Genomic DNA, 17,340 nt, shown 5'->3' on the forward strand with positions numbered 1-17,340 from the left:
AACAAATAACACACAAGGGAATCCCCATCAGGATAACAGCTGATCTCTCAGCAGAAACTCTACAAGCCAGAAGGGAGTGGCAGGACATAATTAAAGTGATGAAGGAGAAAAACCTGCAACCAAGATTACTCTACCCAGCAAGGATCTCATTCAGATTTGATGGAGAAATTAAAACGTTTACAGACAAGCAAAAGCTGAGAGAGTTCAGCACCACCAAACCAGCTTTACAACAAATGCTAAAGGAACTTCTCTAGGCAAGAAACACAACAGAAGGAAAAGACCTACAATAACGAACCCAAAACAAGGAAATGGGAATAGGAACATACATATTGATAATTACCTTAAATGTAAATGGAATAAATGCTCCCACCAAAAGACACAGATTGGCTGAATGGATACAAAAACAAGACCCATATATATGCTGTCTACAAGAGACCCACTTCAGACCTAGAGACACATACAGACTGAAAGTAAGGGGTTGGAAAAAGATATTCCATGCAAATGGAAACCAAAAGAAAGCTGGAGTAGCAATTCTCATATCAGAAAAAATAGACTTTAAAATAAAGACTACTAAAAGAGACAAAGAAGGACACTACATAATGATCAAGGGATCGATCCAAGAAGAAGATATAACAATTGTAAATATTTATGCACCCAACATAGGAGCACCTCAATACATAAGGCAAATACTAACAGCCATAAAAGGAGAAATCGACAGTAACACAATCATAGTAGGGGACTTTAACACCCCACTTTCACCAATGGACAGATCATCCAAAATGAAAATAAATAAGGAAACACAAGCTTTAAATGATACATTAAACAAGATGGACTTAATTGATATTTATAGGACATTCCATCCAAAAACAACAGAATACACATTTTTCTCAAGTGCTCATGGAACATTCTCCAGGATAGATCATATCTTGGGTCACAAATCAAGCCTTGGTAAATTTAAGAAAATTGAAATTGTATCAAGTATCTTTTCTGACCACAATGCTATGAGACTAGATATCAATTACAGGAAAAGATCTGTAAAAAATACAAACACATGGAGGCTAAACAATACACTACTTACTAACGAAGTGATCACTGAAGAAATCAAAGAGGAAATTAAAAAATACCTAGAAACAAATGACAATGGAGACACGACAACACAAAACCTATGGGATGCAGCAAAAGCAGTTCTAAGAGGGAAGTTTATAGCAATACAATCCCACCTTAAGAAACAGGAAACATCTCGAATAAACAACCAAACCTTGCACCTAAAGCAATTAGAGAAAGAAGAACAAAAACATCCCAAAGTTAGCAGAAGGAAAGAAATCATAAAAATCAGATCAGAAATAAATGAAAAAGAAATGAAGGAAACAATAGCAAAGATCAATAAAACTAAAAGCTGGTTCTTTGAGAAGATAAACAAAATTGATAAACCATTAGGCAGACTCATCAAGAAAAAAAGGGAGAAGACTGAAATCAATAGAATTAGAAATGAAAAAGGAGAAGTAACAACTGACACTACAGAAATACAAAAGATCATGAGAGATTACTATAAGCAACTCTATGCCAATAAAATGGACAACCTGGAAGAAATGGACAAATTCTTAGAAATTCACAACCTGCCAAGACTGAATCAGGAAGAAATAGAAAATATGAACAGACCAATCACAAGCACTGAAATTGAAACTGTGATAAAAAATCTTCCAACAAACAAAAGCCCAGGACCAGATGGCTTCACAGGCGAATTTTATCAAGCATTTAGAGAAGAGCTAACACCTATCCTTCTCAAACTCTTCCAAAATATAGCAGAGGGAGGAACACTCCCAAACTCATTCTACAAGGCCACCATCACCTTGATACCAAAACCAGACAAGGATGTCACAAAGAAAGAAAACTACAGGCCAATATCACTGATGAACATAGATGCAAAAATCCTCAACAAAATACTAGCAAACAGAATCCAACAGCACATTAAAAGGATCATACACCATGATCAAGTGGGGTTTATTCCAGGAATGCAAGGATTCTTCAATATACGCAAATCAATCAATGTGATACACCATATTAACAAGTTGAAGGAGAAAAACCATATGATCATCTCAATAGATGCAGAGAAAGCTTTCGACAAAATTCAACACCCATTTAGATAAAAACCCTGCAGAAAGTAGGCATAGAGGGAACTTTCCTCAACATAATAAAGGCCATATATGACAAACCCACAGCCAGCATCATCCTCAATGGTGAAAAACTGAAACCATTTCCACTAAGATCAGGAACAAGACAAGGTTGCCCACTCTCACCACTCTTATTCAACATAGTTTTGGAAGTTTTAGCCACAGCAATCAGAGAAGAAAAGGAAATAAAAGGAATCCAAATGGGAAAAGAAGAAGTAAAGCTGTCAATGTTTGCAGATGACATGATACTATACATAGAGAATCCTAAAGATGCTAACAGAAAACTACTAGAGTTAATCAATGAATTTGGTAAAGTTGCAGGATACAAAATTAATGCACAGAAATCTCTGGCATTCCTATATACTAATGATGAAAAATCTGAAAGTGAAATCAAGGAAACACTCCCATTTACCATTGCAACAAAAAGAATGAAATATCTAGGAATAAACCTACCTAAGGAGACAAAAGACCTGTATGCAGAAAACTATAAGACACTGATGAAATAAATTAAAGATGATACAAATAGATGGAGAGATGTACCATGTTCTTGGATTGGAAGAATCAACATTGTGAAAATGACTCTACTACCCAAAGCAATCTACAGATTCAATGCAATCCCTATCAAATTACCACTGGCATTTTTCACAGAACTAGAGCAAAAAATTTCACAATTTGTATGGAAACACAAAAGACCCTGAATAGCCAAAGCAATCTTGAGAACGATAAATGGAGCTGGAGGAATCAGGCTCCCTGACTTCAGACTATACTACAAAGCTACAGTAATCAAGACAGTATGGTACTGGCACAAAAACAGAAAGATAGATCAATGGAACAGGATAGAAAGCCCAGAGTTAAACCCACGGACATATGGTCACCTTATCTTTGATAAAGGAGGCAGGAATGTACAGTGGAGAAAGGACAGTCTCTTCAATAAGTGGTGCTGGGAAAACTGGATAGGGACATGTAAAAGTATGAGATTAGATCACTCCCTAACACCATACACAAAAATAAGCTCAAAATGGATTAAAGACCTAAATGTAAGGCCAGACACTATCAAACTCTTAGAGGAAAACATAGGCAGAACACTATATGACATAAATCACAGGAAGATCCTTTTTGACCTACCTCCTAGAGAAATGGAAATAAAGACAAAAATAAACACATGGGACCTAATGAAACTTAAAAGCTTTTGCATAGCAAAGGAAACCATAAACAAGACCAAAAGACAACCCTCAGAGTGGGAGAAAATATTTGCAAATGAAGCAACTGACAAAGGATTAATCTCCAAAATTTATAAGCAGCTCAGGCAGCTCAATAACAAAAAAACAAACAACCCAATCCAAAAATGGGCAGAAGACCTAAATAGACATTTCTCCACAGAATATATACAGACTGCCAACAAACACATGAAAGGTTGCTCAACATCTTTACTCATTAGAGAAATGCAAATCAAAACTACAATGAGATATCATCTCACACCAGTCAGAATGGTCATCAGCAAAAAATCTAGAAACAATAAATGCTGGAGAGGGTGTGGAAAAAAGGGAACACTCTTGCACTGCTGGTGGGAATGTGAATTGGTACAGCTGCTATGGAGAACGGTATGGAGGTTCCTTAAAAAACTACAAATAGAACTACCATATGACCCAGCAATCCCACTACTGGGCATATACCCTGAGAAAACCATAATTCAAAAAGAGACATGTACCAAAATGTTCATAGCAGCCCTATTTACAATAGCCTGGAGATGGAAACAACCTAAGTGTCCATCATTGGATGAATGGATAAAGAAGATGTGGCACATATATACAATGGAATATTACTCAGCCATAAAAAGAAATGAAATTGAGCTATTTGTAATGAGGTGGATAGACCCAGAGTCTGTCATATAGAGTGAAGTAAGTCAGAAAGAGAAAGACAAATACTGTATGCTAACACATATATATGGAATTTAAGAAAAAAAAATGTCATGAAGAACCTAGGGCTAAGACAGGAATAAAGACACAGACCTACTAGAGAATGGACTTGAGGATATGGGGAGGGGTAAGGGTAAGCTGTGACAAAACGAAAGAGCGGCATGGACATATATACAGTACCAAACGTAAGGTAGATAGCTAGTGGGAAGCAGCTGCATAGCACAGGGAGATCAGCTCGGTGCTTTGTGACCACCTGGAGGGGTGGGATAAGGAGGGTGGGAGGGAGACGCAAAAGGGAGGGGATATGTTAACATATGTATATGTATAACTGAATAAATTTGTTATAACGCAAAAAATTAAAAAATAAATAAATAAAAAATATATATATAAAAAAAATACAGAGTGATAAGCCCAAAACTTTCGAAGTTAAATAAAAACACTCTTGCTGGAAACCATTGACTTTTATTCTTAACATCCAGAACTCCATCCATACATGGTTATAACATAAAGTAGCTAAGATAAAAAAAGCAGATGATTAGATGACATGTACATTATAGAATCTGAACAGGAGAAAGAAGATGACTATTTTGTTTCTGCTGACTGGGCTGAGCTGGAAAACTTGACCATCACCTTGACATTGCTATGTGGTGTCCTCACTGTTCTCAGAAAACTTTCTAATCACAGAAGCTTTGCACTCAGCTGCTGCTGAGGCCTAACGTGATTGCACACCAGAGAACTGACACACAATCTGATTTTGCAACCTCAGGGTCAAGAAGTTGGACGTGGCCCAGAATTTGTTGGATTACTTCAGAGTTTTAGGGGTTTTTCTTCCCTCTTTGAGTAACATTTCAGCCTAATTTTAAAAATCTCAAAGCTCACAGTATTTAATTTTTTTAAAAGGCTATAAACCAAATCAAATAATGATTTGAACATTGAAATAATATGCAACACATCCCTCTTGTCAGCACTGCAGGGTCTTTACCTGTGGACCCGCCTTCCCTCTCAGCAGGCTGTTTTTATAATTAACACTGCCACCTAGCAGTCTTCTGGAAAATCACCACCTGAACACAGGGGAAAGAAGTTTTATTTTTTAATTTTATTATTTTTTTGGAAGGAAGTTTTAGATAGACACATTTTAGTTTTGTCTGGGATCTACTATATTTGAGGTGAACTTGAGCACAACTTGAAATATGAACTTAATCACCTTTGAAAATATCTTTCCTCAGATATGGGTCTTGGAATGACTGTCTGATAAACAACAGGCTGTTATAAGCAATTCAGTCGAGATGAAAATGATGGCAAAAGGCAAAATAATCAATTCATAAAACTTCAGTACATTTGTAACTAATACAAACCTCCATGGGTGGCTTCTTAGGGAAAGGAGATCAATATTTTTGTTCAAAGTGGGTAAAAACAGAGTGTGAGGAACAGATTCTTGGTCAGAGGACCTTTAAATAAGGAATCACATGTGTCCAATGGAAACCAAAGTGACACGTTAATTCACATCAGAAGCTTGACTCACAAACAAAGCCAAAGTTGCTTCTTAAAAAAGATGAATAAGCTCTAGAAAATCTGCTGTACCACGTTGCACCTATAGTCAACAGTAATGTATTGTACACTTAAAAACTGTTAAGAGGGTAGATCTCACGTTAAGTGTTCTTACCACAATAAAATTAATTAAATTTAAAATAAATAATAAATGTTCCTGTTTTCACAAAGGTAAAAATTTTAACATTTATTGAGTGCTTACTGTTTGCCCAAACACTGAGCAAAGCACTTTCCCATCACTATTAGGTTCCCTATAGGACTCTCCAAGAAGGTACCATCACTTATCTTCAGTGCCAGTGGCATGGAGGAACTGAGCCTTGGGGACGATGCAAGGCAAGTAAGTCTTGTAGTGAGTTTGCAAACCCAGACAAGTCTGATTTCAGAACCTGAGCTCTTACCTACTAGGTTGTAATACTTGCCTGCTGTGCTGAAAGGCTAAAGCAAATGTCAGATGTTCAGCAAGTTAAAACACTTGTTAACAGAATAGAGCAAGTTTCGATTTTCTAGTTGAGTTGCTTTTAGATGACATGAAAGAAAATGTTCTCAATTTGGTCACAATGGCATTTGTCTCCTATTATATTACAAACTACTTAAAAATTATCAGAATTTTATCCCTTGGATCATTTTAAACTCTGCCATGAACCCTCTGTTCAATGCCTTTTGACTAGCTAGATTGGTAGGTAATTTGGTCAATTATACCATCTCTCTACTTTAGTGACATTGCACTTTTTGATATCTTGAGAGAGAATTCCCTTCTTACTGCTTTCACTGCTGTGCATTTAGCAGTCAGTGAGCATGTTTGTCCTGTCCACTTGCACTAAGGGATCTGTGCATCATACCCCGAGGAGATGATTTGTGCAAACCTTTCTCTGAAGGCAATTTGAATATGCATGTGGCTCAAGCTACACAGAGCAGTTCTTCTCAGACTTTAAGGTGCATTTAAATCACCTAGGAATCTTGTTAAAATGCAGGACCTGAGATTCTGCACTTTTAACAAGCTCTCAGATAAAGCTGATGACACTAGTACATGGACCACAATTTGAGTACCAAGGTACTCAAAACTACCCAGTTTTTCTTGGGTCTAAGGGAAAATCTGGTTTGATTCAAAGTCAGGGGAAAGAAAAAAACCCTCCCCATCATTTTCTCATTTTCCCTAAGTTTTTATATATCTGATCATAAAAAATCAGGTTTGATATAAACCAAGTTGTATGTTTTTATGTTTCCAAACAAAGGTAAAACTATTTATTTGTATATAAAAACGATTTTAAAAATAAAATGTTTCCACTTGGGCCCTAAATCTATTGTTTCAAAACATTTTTCTTCTTGGCTTCAAAGTTTTTGAAATGTATACCCCTATTGTAAATGAGATCATGGAGAGCCTGACTTGAAACTTCTAGAATCATCTGGCCACCACAGAGCTGTCCATTTTCCAATCCTATCTTGGGGCAGGCAGGTATAAAGTTTCTTTGGTCAGTATATGCTAAATCCTAAACGTTGAACACTAAAAGGAACAAAATCACTTTTAGAATTGCTCTGGAATTAGCTCCTTGACCCAGCAGTTCTTTTTTAACAAGAGCCAATTGTGGAATTTCCTAAGTTTATTCAGAGTTCTCTTTCAGGTACCTTTGTTCCTACTCTCTTCCTGTTGTTGTCAGCATCACTCATTTTTGTTCTGACAAGGAGATATATAGTACCTATAACAGAGGCAAATGTAAAACTCCTACACTTGGGTCCCAAGATCAAATTGCACAAGTGGGCACAAGTGAAATGAATGAGACATAGTCAGAAATAGCCATATCAAAATAAAAAGAAATTGTTACCTGAAAACTCAATATAAGTGACCAGAATAATATTATTCTAAGGGGCTTCCTCTACTTTGTATTGGCAAAGCCATACTTGGGGTAGTGTGATGTTCAGATGTGTGTGCATGCAAGAGTGTGTGTGTGTGTGTGTGTGTGTGTGTGTGTGTGTATGTGAGTCAGAGAAGGTAGGGGGAGACAGAAGCAGGGGCAGTCGTGATTTAGGAGAAACAATGAAAAAGATGAAAAAGTTTCAAAAAGATAAACCAGATGGTGATTTATCTTTTTGAAGATAAGTGATGGAAAAAAGATGGTGAGAGAGCCTCAAACTGTGTTATAGATTAGGATATTTACCTTTGAAATGTGTTTATTTGGGGTTTAGAGTAAAAGTTAAATCTATTGATAATGGATGAATGGGTGCATGGATGGATGGACAGATAGACCATCTATTGAACACATTCTATGTGCCACGCACCCTGCCAAGAATTCTACATATACTAGATGATTTTATTCTCCAAAAAAATCCTTTAAAATTAGTATTATCCCCATATGAAAACTGGTGAATCTGAGACATAGAAAAATTAAGTGACCTGTCCAAAGTCATTGACCGGGTGACTCCACAGTTTGTGCTCTTAACCTCCAGTTTATAACTCTGTGCAACAGCCATGGAGGTTCACTGCTCAGATTTCCCTCAAAGAAATAACTTGCTGACCAGCTGGGAGAAGTGCAGTTAGCTGACAGCCTCCAGCTGTTAACACCCTCAGGCTCTGTTTCAGCTTTCTACCAGAGACCATGCTGCTTCTGAGAAGCCCCCACCAGTGACTGGACATGGCGGTGGGGGGAAGGGAAGGATGGTAGGGCCTGGATCTCTGCCCACTGTGAAGCTCCTCCAATAGACAGTCTTTTCTCAGGACCTCCCATTGAGTTGTCACAGACCCTCAGATCAGCATTGCAATCTGAAGCTCTCCTCAGTGGGCAGGCCCACTCCTGTCTCCTCCCTACTTTGATTCAGAAAAAAAAAAGAAAGAAAAAAATTTTCTTTTATTCCAACATCCATCTCAGCATCTGCTTCCTGGGGGGCCCAACTCACACACCCTATCTTCAAATATTTGGAGTACTATCAATGAAAGAGCAATTGTTTTCATATGGTGATAAGAGGTTGAATTAGTACAAAGTGACTGAAATATTAGGGAAGCGGCTTTCACATGCACAGAAGGAATAACTTTCTAACAACCAGAACTGCCCAAACAACAGAATGGGCTGCCTCAAGACTGATGAGTTCCCAGTCACCACAATCATTCAGGCCAATTGGAGGACTGCTTGGCTTACGAAGGTATTATGACATTACCATAACCCCACCCCATACACTCTGGAGCATCTAAGATGCTAACATCCACAATGCTAACTGAGTAGCAAAAATCAACTTAATTTAGGAAGCCACACCAGGAAGACCAAACCTCTGATTTTTCAGTGGCTCCATGGGTCTGGGTTCACACATCCACACCTGTACACTCCTAGGGCAGCCCAGGGGTGCTCTAGGACAGATGAGCCATTGTCCACATATTTTTCTTTCTTTTTTTTTAAATCAAAGATATACAGATTGCCAGCAAACACATGAAAGAATGCTCAACATCACTAATCATTAGAGAAATGCAAATCAAAACTACAATGAGGTATCACCTCACACCAGTCAGAATGGCCATGATCAAAAAATCTGCAAACAATAAATGCTGGAGAGGGTGCAGAGAAAAGGGAACCCTTTTGCACTGTTGGTGGGAATGTAAATTGATACAGCCACTATGGAGAACAGTATGGAGGTTCCTTAAAAAACTACAAATAGAACTACCATATGACCCACCAATCCCACTACTGGGCATATACCCTGAGAAAATCATAATTCAAAAAGAGTCATGCACCACAATGTTCATTGCAGCTCTATTTACAATAGCCAGGACATGAAAGCAACCTAAATGCCCATCGACAGATGAATGGAAAAAGAAGATGTGGCACATATATACAATGGAATATTACTCAGCCATAAAAAGAAACGAAATTGAGTTATTTGTAGTGAGGTGGATGGACCTAGAGTCTGTCATACAGAGTGAAGTAAGTCAGAAAGAGAAAAACAAATACCGTATGCTAACAAATATATATATGGAATCTAAAAAAAAAAAAAAGGTTCTGAAGAACCTAGGGGCAGGACAGGAATAAAGACACAGATGTAGAGAATGGACTTGAGGACACGGGGAGGGGGAAGGGTAAGCTGGGATGAAGTGAGAGAGTGGCATGGACTTATATATACACTACCAAATGAAAAATAGATAGCTAGTGGGAAGCAGCCAAATAGCACAGGGAGATCAGCTCAGTGTTTTGTGACCACCTAGAGGGGTGGCATAGGGAGGGTGGGAGGGAGACGCAAGAGGGAGGAGACATGGGGATATTTGTATATGTATAACTGATTCACTTTGTTATAAAGCAGAAACTAACACACCATTGTAAAGCAATTATACTCCAATAAAGTTGTTAAAAAAAAAAGTTAGGTCCAACATCATCTCAAGATAATTTAAAAATTAAATCAATTTAGACGTATTAAAAAAAGAAGAAAAAGTGCTCCTAGCAAGTGAGTTAAGGCTATGGGTTCATTGGGCCCATGGGCTATTTGGCCAGATTAAAACCAAATTGCACATGTGCTGTATTAAACTGTAATATGAGGTTCAGCATCTGATGAAATTCTAATGACACCCTCCACTGACACCTGGTTCTCAAGTTCAATAACTTGCATACCAGAGCAAGAAAGATTCTCCTCCTCAAAGCTGTTACTTTCCTCCCTTCAAGACACAGCCGCATTAATGAGGGGGCACATACTTGCCCTTTTCCAGGATTCCCATGATGGTGAGATTACATAAGTAATCATATATTTCAGATAGTGAAATACGATGCGGGAAAGTCTGGTAGAAAAACAGTCAGCATAAGCATCTGTATATAAGAAGACATTCATTAGATCTGCAAATATTTACTGAGCACTTACCAAAGGCTAGACTCTCTTGCAGGTGCTAGGAACACAATGATGTGCCCGACAGAGTCTCTGATTTCCTGGAGGATATATTCAAATGCCATTGAGAAAGCCCATTGACCCTTCACTGAGAGAAGCAATCAAAGCCACAATCACTGACTGTGATCCTGCAGAGTGCTGTGGAGTCTCCAAACCGATAACCCTTTCCCTCACTCCCACCCCCAAATTCCTGTAGCATCCCTGCCATTTATAGGCGACATTTTCAAGAAATACTTTACCACACTACTATTGCTCTGAAGCAAATTCATAAAATTTGCAAGAGGAGTTTTAAAAAAGCAAGCTCAGCAATATTTGGGGGCTTTTAAAACTGATGATGCAGCTGACCTCCTGGAGACAAAGGCAGTGGGAGGGCCTTACTGGTCTGGATAAATAGGAATCTCTGTGCTGAGAACTCACAGTTTAGACCCAGAGCTAACTAAAGTCTGAACTCCACCTTGACGCAGAATGAGGTTCACCCAGGGATCTCTGCTTCTTGTGCTGCTGGCTTGCAGCCTCTCTCCAGTCCATGGTGAGAACTTTCACTTATGTTGTCATTTGTGCTTTGAACTGAAATGGTCTTCAGCTGTTTGAATTTTTTTTTTTTTTCAATCAGAAAATGAGGGGAGATGTGAATGAAGGGGGAAGAAAACTGCTCAACTGCTCCTAGATTTCTAAAAGTAAGGTGCTTAGGGATTTAACTCTTAGAGGCTGGAAACATCTGTATTATTAAGATTGTCATCCAGAGAAAGGGGGAGATACTGGAGATCCAATGTCCATGGGACTTACACTCTGCTTGCCTATTCCTGACCTTTTTCAGATGCAGCTCTGCCTGTAACTAATTCTCTCCAGGTATCTCTTCTTCGTTTTGCCTTTCACTACCCCTTCCGACCAAACACTTTATAGGATTTAAAGATTATTCACCTCAACCTGTTGGTCTCCTGCAGGGAACGTCTGATACAATTTTATAGGGTCAGCTCTGACACGAACCATTGTATGTACAGCAGGCGTACTCAGATACACACTTTCTGCCAAGAAGCAGACTTCCAAGTCTAAACGGGGAGGTTTTCTTTGTGTAAATAGGTAAATATCTAATTGAAGTGGTAAATTTTTATACAGCTGAAGGAATCTGATGCATGCGCAGGATGCTACGCTCTGCTCAGGGTAGAGGACCAACTTTTGTTCTTAAAATGTGGGGATTTTTTTTCCAACTTTTATTTTGTTTCATGTCATTTTCATTCTTCAAGACCCTCATCTCTCTTTCCCTGCATGAAGCCTTTCCATTGTTCCTGGCAAAGTCCCCTGTTCTCATTCATGCAGTTTGGGCCTTGGGGGAAATACAACATTCTGTGATATTTTAGTTCTTGTTCACTTGTTTCCCCCACTAAAGTGCAGACACCTTGAGAGCCTGGTCCCTTTTATTTGCAATTCTGTGTCGAGCACAGTGGTAGGCACTGGGGTTAAAGAAGGTAGAATTCCTTAAAATGCATGAGATGGGCTACCTATACAAGTATCTAGTACTGAGAACTTTCGTTGTTGAAAACAAATAGTCGAATTTTTATGAGGACCAACATATTAAACAAAAACAAAAAATATCCTCGTGGTATTTCCTCGGAGAGACAGGGAGCGTTGGTGGGCTGGGGAGTATGATAAGAGAGAGAACTCTGTTACAGCTTGTTAATGCTCCAGGGACTCGGAAACTAGTTCATTTCCTTGGTTTTTTTGTGTGTTTGGGGTGAAGATCAGTCAATTTTATGTTGCCTTAATTATAACTGAATTGTCAGTCCCCACTGCGGCCATTCTTAAATTTTATTATATGGACAACCACCTGAGTACTAATATAATGCTATCACAAATTTCAATAGGTATTGTGCTTTTAAGAAGCTAATTTTATTTTTAAGGTTTTGGTAGAAAACATTTAAAAATAAGCCAAGATGAACAGAAATGCACAAACTAAAGGCATATGGCTGGAAGCACCGACTTGAAATTTTTATATCTTCAGATGTGCAGTATGAAAGATTACTGATTAAGTTCTAGTTGTGAATTATATGCCAAAGGGACTAAAATAACTGATTCTGTGTTTATAGGTGTCCTGGAGACCTATAACACAAACTTAAAGTGTAAATGCATCCGAGAGACCTCCAACTTTGTCTCCATTTTGCTCATTGGAAAGCTTCAAATCTTGCCCCCTGGGAATGGATGTCCAAACACAGAAGTCATGTAAGTTGCAATAAAACAATAATGTATGATTCCTCAAGGTAATTTACTTTGAGTGTTGCTAGCAATTAATTCTCAAACTAATAATGAGAATCAGTAATACTTGTTAAGTACATACTTTGCAGGGGTCCTGAGCTAATGCACATGCTTTATGCACATTCACTGATTTTATTCCTTCAAGAGCCCTTTAAGGTATGTCTATTGTTATCACTTCTTTACATATGCAGAAACTGAAGCTTAGGGAAGTTAACTAACTGCCCTGAGTCACACCATTAGAAATGGACAGAGCCAAGACTCTTCTCATATCTGTCAAATTCCAATTGCAAGCAGAAGCAGACACTTTGTTCCCCAGAAGTTGAAGAGCAAGAAAATAAGTACCCACAGCGGTCCTTGGTCAGAATGTCTATCTTATGGAACTGTCCTTTAGCTTTAGGTTCTATCAACTTTGAACCTCTAACTCTGTTTAAAGACTTAGGTTAAGGGGATAGTAGTGGCTACAAGAAATTTAATAGATATTTTCTTTTATTGAAATGGTATAACCCCTTTCTTCTGTGACCCTCCCTTTTCTGTACACCCAGAGAAATCTGTGGATTTCTTTATTAGGGCATTTTCCATGGCACATTAATAAGACTTTACACACTCCACGTAAAGCCCCTAGTATAGTGCCAGGCACAGTAATAAATGTTCAGCAACTGTTAGCTGCAATTGTACAGCATCATTGTGTTGAAACAATCAGGTTTGTTTGTTTTTCTCTTTCATTCGCACCAGAAAACAAGTTCTTTATAGACGGGGATCAGATATTATTCATTTCTCTATTCCTGATGCTTTATCCCTTACCTGGCATATAGGAGAGGCTCAACAAAGTTGGATTGTTGCACTGAATATTTTAAAGGGAGCTTGTAGATCTTTTGCATATCGCTGCTTAGAACTGTGATTTCTTCTTCCTGGATCTACCTTGAATAAACCAAGGTGTCCCACAGCACCTTGAAGTACAGACAGAGCATCCTTCTCAGGGCACTATCAGCTTGGCTTTCATTAGCAGCTCTTCCCTTGGCTATTTTAGCCTTATGAAACATTTGAAAGCAGCCACTTTTTGTTTGTCCCATTTTGATATTAATGCTTTGGGTCTTGGACTAGTTGATTCACTTTGTTATACAGCAGAAGCTAACACAACATTTTAAAGCAATTATATTCCAATAAGGATGTTAAAAAAAATAAGTACGGGAATTTTTCATTAAAAAGGCATTACACTTCCACTACTATCTTTGAAGTGGAAATTCAGACTAAACCATGATTATCGCCCTCAAACTCGGAGATGCAAAGTATAGCCATAACCTGTTTGGGAGCAGTTCCTCTGGCTGTCTAGAGAATAGAGACTTCTTCTTTTATTTTTACCAGTTTCTCTGTCATGAGTCAAGTCTCTCACCTCCAACCAGGGGAAGTGATACACCCTAATTTTCTCTACTTTAGCTTTAATTGTTTTAACGTGACAAAAATACTTTTTCTTCTTAATTTATTTATTTTTGGCTGCATTGGGTCTTCGTTGCTGCACGCAGGCTTTCTCTAGTTGTGGCGAGGGGGCGATACTCTTCGTTGCGGTGTGCGGGCTTCTCCTTGCAGTGGCTTCTCTTGTTGTGGAGCATGGGCTCTAGGCGTGTGGGCTCAGTAGTTGTGGCTCACGGGCTCCAGAGCGCAGGCTCAGCAGTTGTGGCGCACGGGCTTAGGTGCTCCACGGCATGTGGCATCTTCCCGGACCAGGGCTCGAATCTGTGTCCTCTACATTGGCAGGCGGATTCCTAACCACTGCACCACCAGGGAAGTCCCCCCAAAATCTGATTTCTTATCTTCTCACCAGAGTCTGTATTTCTGAATTTTAACCAGATATAGAAGCAAAAGCTGCAAATAATTATAAGCAACTCATAGCAGTCAGGAGTGAAAATACTGTAAGTCCACATGGTCAGAAATCTGTTTTTCTATCATGAACTCAGGAGCCAAATTGGAAGGCTCTGCCCAAGAACCCAACAGTTCTATGACCTCTGACTGTACTTTTCAATGACAAGGGTAGTTTCAATGCTAGATGGATGGATTCTTGCTGTTTGTCATTTTATAGCTAAAATGACACATCAAGAAATTGTGTTTTGTCTGAGGTCACCACAACAGAGAGTAGAGTCTCCCAGTTTGCTGTCACCTGGGAGACCTCACTTCTTCCACTGCAGGTAAAACACTCAACACCGTGTCTGGCACTTGGTAACCATTCAGATCATGCCCATGTGGAATGGTGGCTAAAAGTGTGGGTTCAGGAGACAGACAAGATTCATTTGAATCCTGCTTTATCATGCATTTGTTGTACAATCTTGGACAAATTATTTAAACTCTCTAAGCCTCAAATTCCTCTTTTGAAGATGAGGAAATAGTATTTCTTTTAGCACAGAATTTTTGTGAGATTAATTGAGATAATTCATGTTACTTCTGAGCATAGTGGCTGGCACATATTAAGTACTTGATCAGTATCAGCTGATAATTATCCTTGCTGCTCTTGTTGCCTAATTTTTAGAGCATTGAAAGCCTTGCTCACTGATGGTTCCACCAAATGCAGATGTCACTCAGAGCAGTCAGCTCTGTAACCTCTCCCACAATAAATTTCATCAGATTTTTTTTCAAATAAAAGGTCTTCAAGAGAGTATTTTCTATGGTCTATTTTGTTCTCCCAAGCTCAATGGACAAACACATTTTAAAGATATTGTGATACAGCTTTAGGAGTGAGCAAACCTTGGAGTCAGCCATTTGGTCCATCTCCAGTTCATGTAAAGGTTTTCAACAAAATACTAACCTCTGACACATGAGAGTCTGTTAATTAATTTTCAGTTCCACCAGCTCACACATACCAACATGCAAATGGGGTTTTTCTTATTCATCAGACCTCATGCCATAAATCACCTACTCCAGATCCAAAACTGCCTACCTCCAATTTCACTTCATGTGGGAATCTTTATTTTTATACTCAACTCTTTCCTTAAGTGAAGGACTGACTGCTTTATTTTTATTTTTATTTCTTTTCCCCCAGAGCCTGGATGAAGAATAAGTCAGTTATCTGCTTGAACCCTGGAGCCAAATGGACACAAAAACTAATGAGAGTGTCAAGGTGAGTCAGGCATATCAAGGGTTTGTAGATTTCACTTGTACGGAAGGGTTTCCCTTTCCCGGGTAGTCAAAATGGGGACCATTTTAAATTTATGAGACGTTCCTGAGACAAATGCCTATTCTTCACTATTATTTCTTATCAGATAGAGTTGGGGTGACTCATTCCAGCAGCTCAGTAAACTAAACTGGAAACCAGTGGGCACAGTATTCCTTGTTTGATATCTCCAGGGGAAAGCCACAGTTTCTGGCAAGTCTTTCTCTAAACATGACTCTCTTGTTTTTTTTCACAGAAAAAGTGCTTTTTCAACTTCACCAGCTCCAATGTTTAAGAAAACAATTGCCTGATGCCAATATTACCACCAAGAACACCTGCATTCCCCCTTCATTCCTGCCCTCAGTTTTAGTTTTGTGTTTGGTTAGATGTTTTCCAGGAAAAAGATCTTCCCCATCTGCTCAAGCATGAGAATATATGTACAAATAACCTTGCAGAAGCTGATGGGGCAAACTTGAGTTTTTTTTTTGATTACAGTACCCTATAAACATAGAGTTTGCATTCTTAGTCATCAAGGAGGAAACTTTCTTGAAGGATAGTTACTGAGTTATAAATGATATAGGTTTCTTTCAAAAATATACCTGTTGTTGAATGCTGAATTTCCCTATAAAATAAGGGAATGAGAATTTAAAACTCAAATCTGAACATGTGGCTTGAATTAAGGAGGAAATGATGGAATGCATTTCAATCATTTTACACCCTAGGAATAGCAAGCTTCCATAACAGATTTTAAAAGCTGCCTGGGAAACCCATGGAATTTCAGCCTTCCAAGAGACAGAGGGTTCACATAATAGATATCCTTCATTTAAAACGCACTATTGAGAGGAATGAGGTCCTTCCTCTACTTTTAAGGAGTTCCTTTATAAGATTTATTGTCACAGACAAAAGCTAATAACATTCAAAGATCCCCAGACTTAAATTCATAGAATATTCAGGAAAAGGATTTAAAGGGTGATAACAGATGTATTCTTTTATACATTGGCTTTGATGAACTTTTTTTTTACTCACATCTTTTGCACAGACTTTTTTATTTCTGTCTCTGGTATTCAATTCTTTAATGCTTCCTATTAATCAACATTCAATAAACTTGAGCAAATGTTTTACTTAATTATGAGCAATTCATTCTTAATGGAGCATTTATTCAAATTTAGCCATTCTCTGATTCTTCATAATGAAAAGTAGGATTTCATCATGTTAATTTTTCTTTGCATGCCTCTTGCCTTTTTACAGATGATATAAATTATACGACAAAGTGTGAGTGAAGTTATTCCTGATATCAGCACAGCAGGAAAATGCTTGCCCCCAAGAGCCTCTTCTCCTTGATAGATTCATCACAATTTCTTCCAGAAATGCCCAAACTCTTACTAAAACCCATTTTCACTGTCTCATATATTAATTCTTAAAGTCTCCAATGTTTTCTTTGACAAGGTTTTGCATTGAATTTGAC

The 17,340-nt window shown here is 38.4% G+C and overlaps 1 protein-coding gene across 1 annotated transcript; it reads left to right on the forward strand.

Moving 5' to 3' along the window:
• The first annotated feature begins 10,951 nt into the window (after window positions 1-10,951).
• CXCL13 (C-X-C motif chemokine ligand 13) lies at window positions 10,952-16,186 on the forward strand. The gene is made up of 4 exons (XM_060097627.1): window positions 10,952-11,015; window positions 12,571-12,703; window positions 15,765-15,842; window positions 16,132-16,186. The coding sequence occupies exons 1-4, from the start codon at window positions 10,952-10,954 to the stop codon at window positions 16,184-16,186; spliced, it is 330 nt and encodes a 109-aa protein (XP_059953610.1).
• Window positions 16,187-17,340: the final 1,154 nt, after the last annotated feature.

The sequence above is a fragment of the Mesoplodon densirostris genome, chromosome 1 (assembly GCF_025265405.1).
Source record: "Mesoplodon densirostris isolate mMesDen1 chromosome 1, mMesDen1 primary haplotype, whole genome shotgun sequence".
NCBI classification, from domain to species: Eukaryota; Metazoa; Chordata; class Mammalia; order Artiodactyla; family Ziphiidae; genus Mesoplodon; species Mesoplodon densirostris.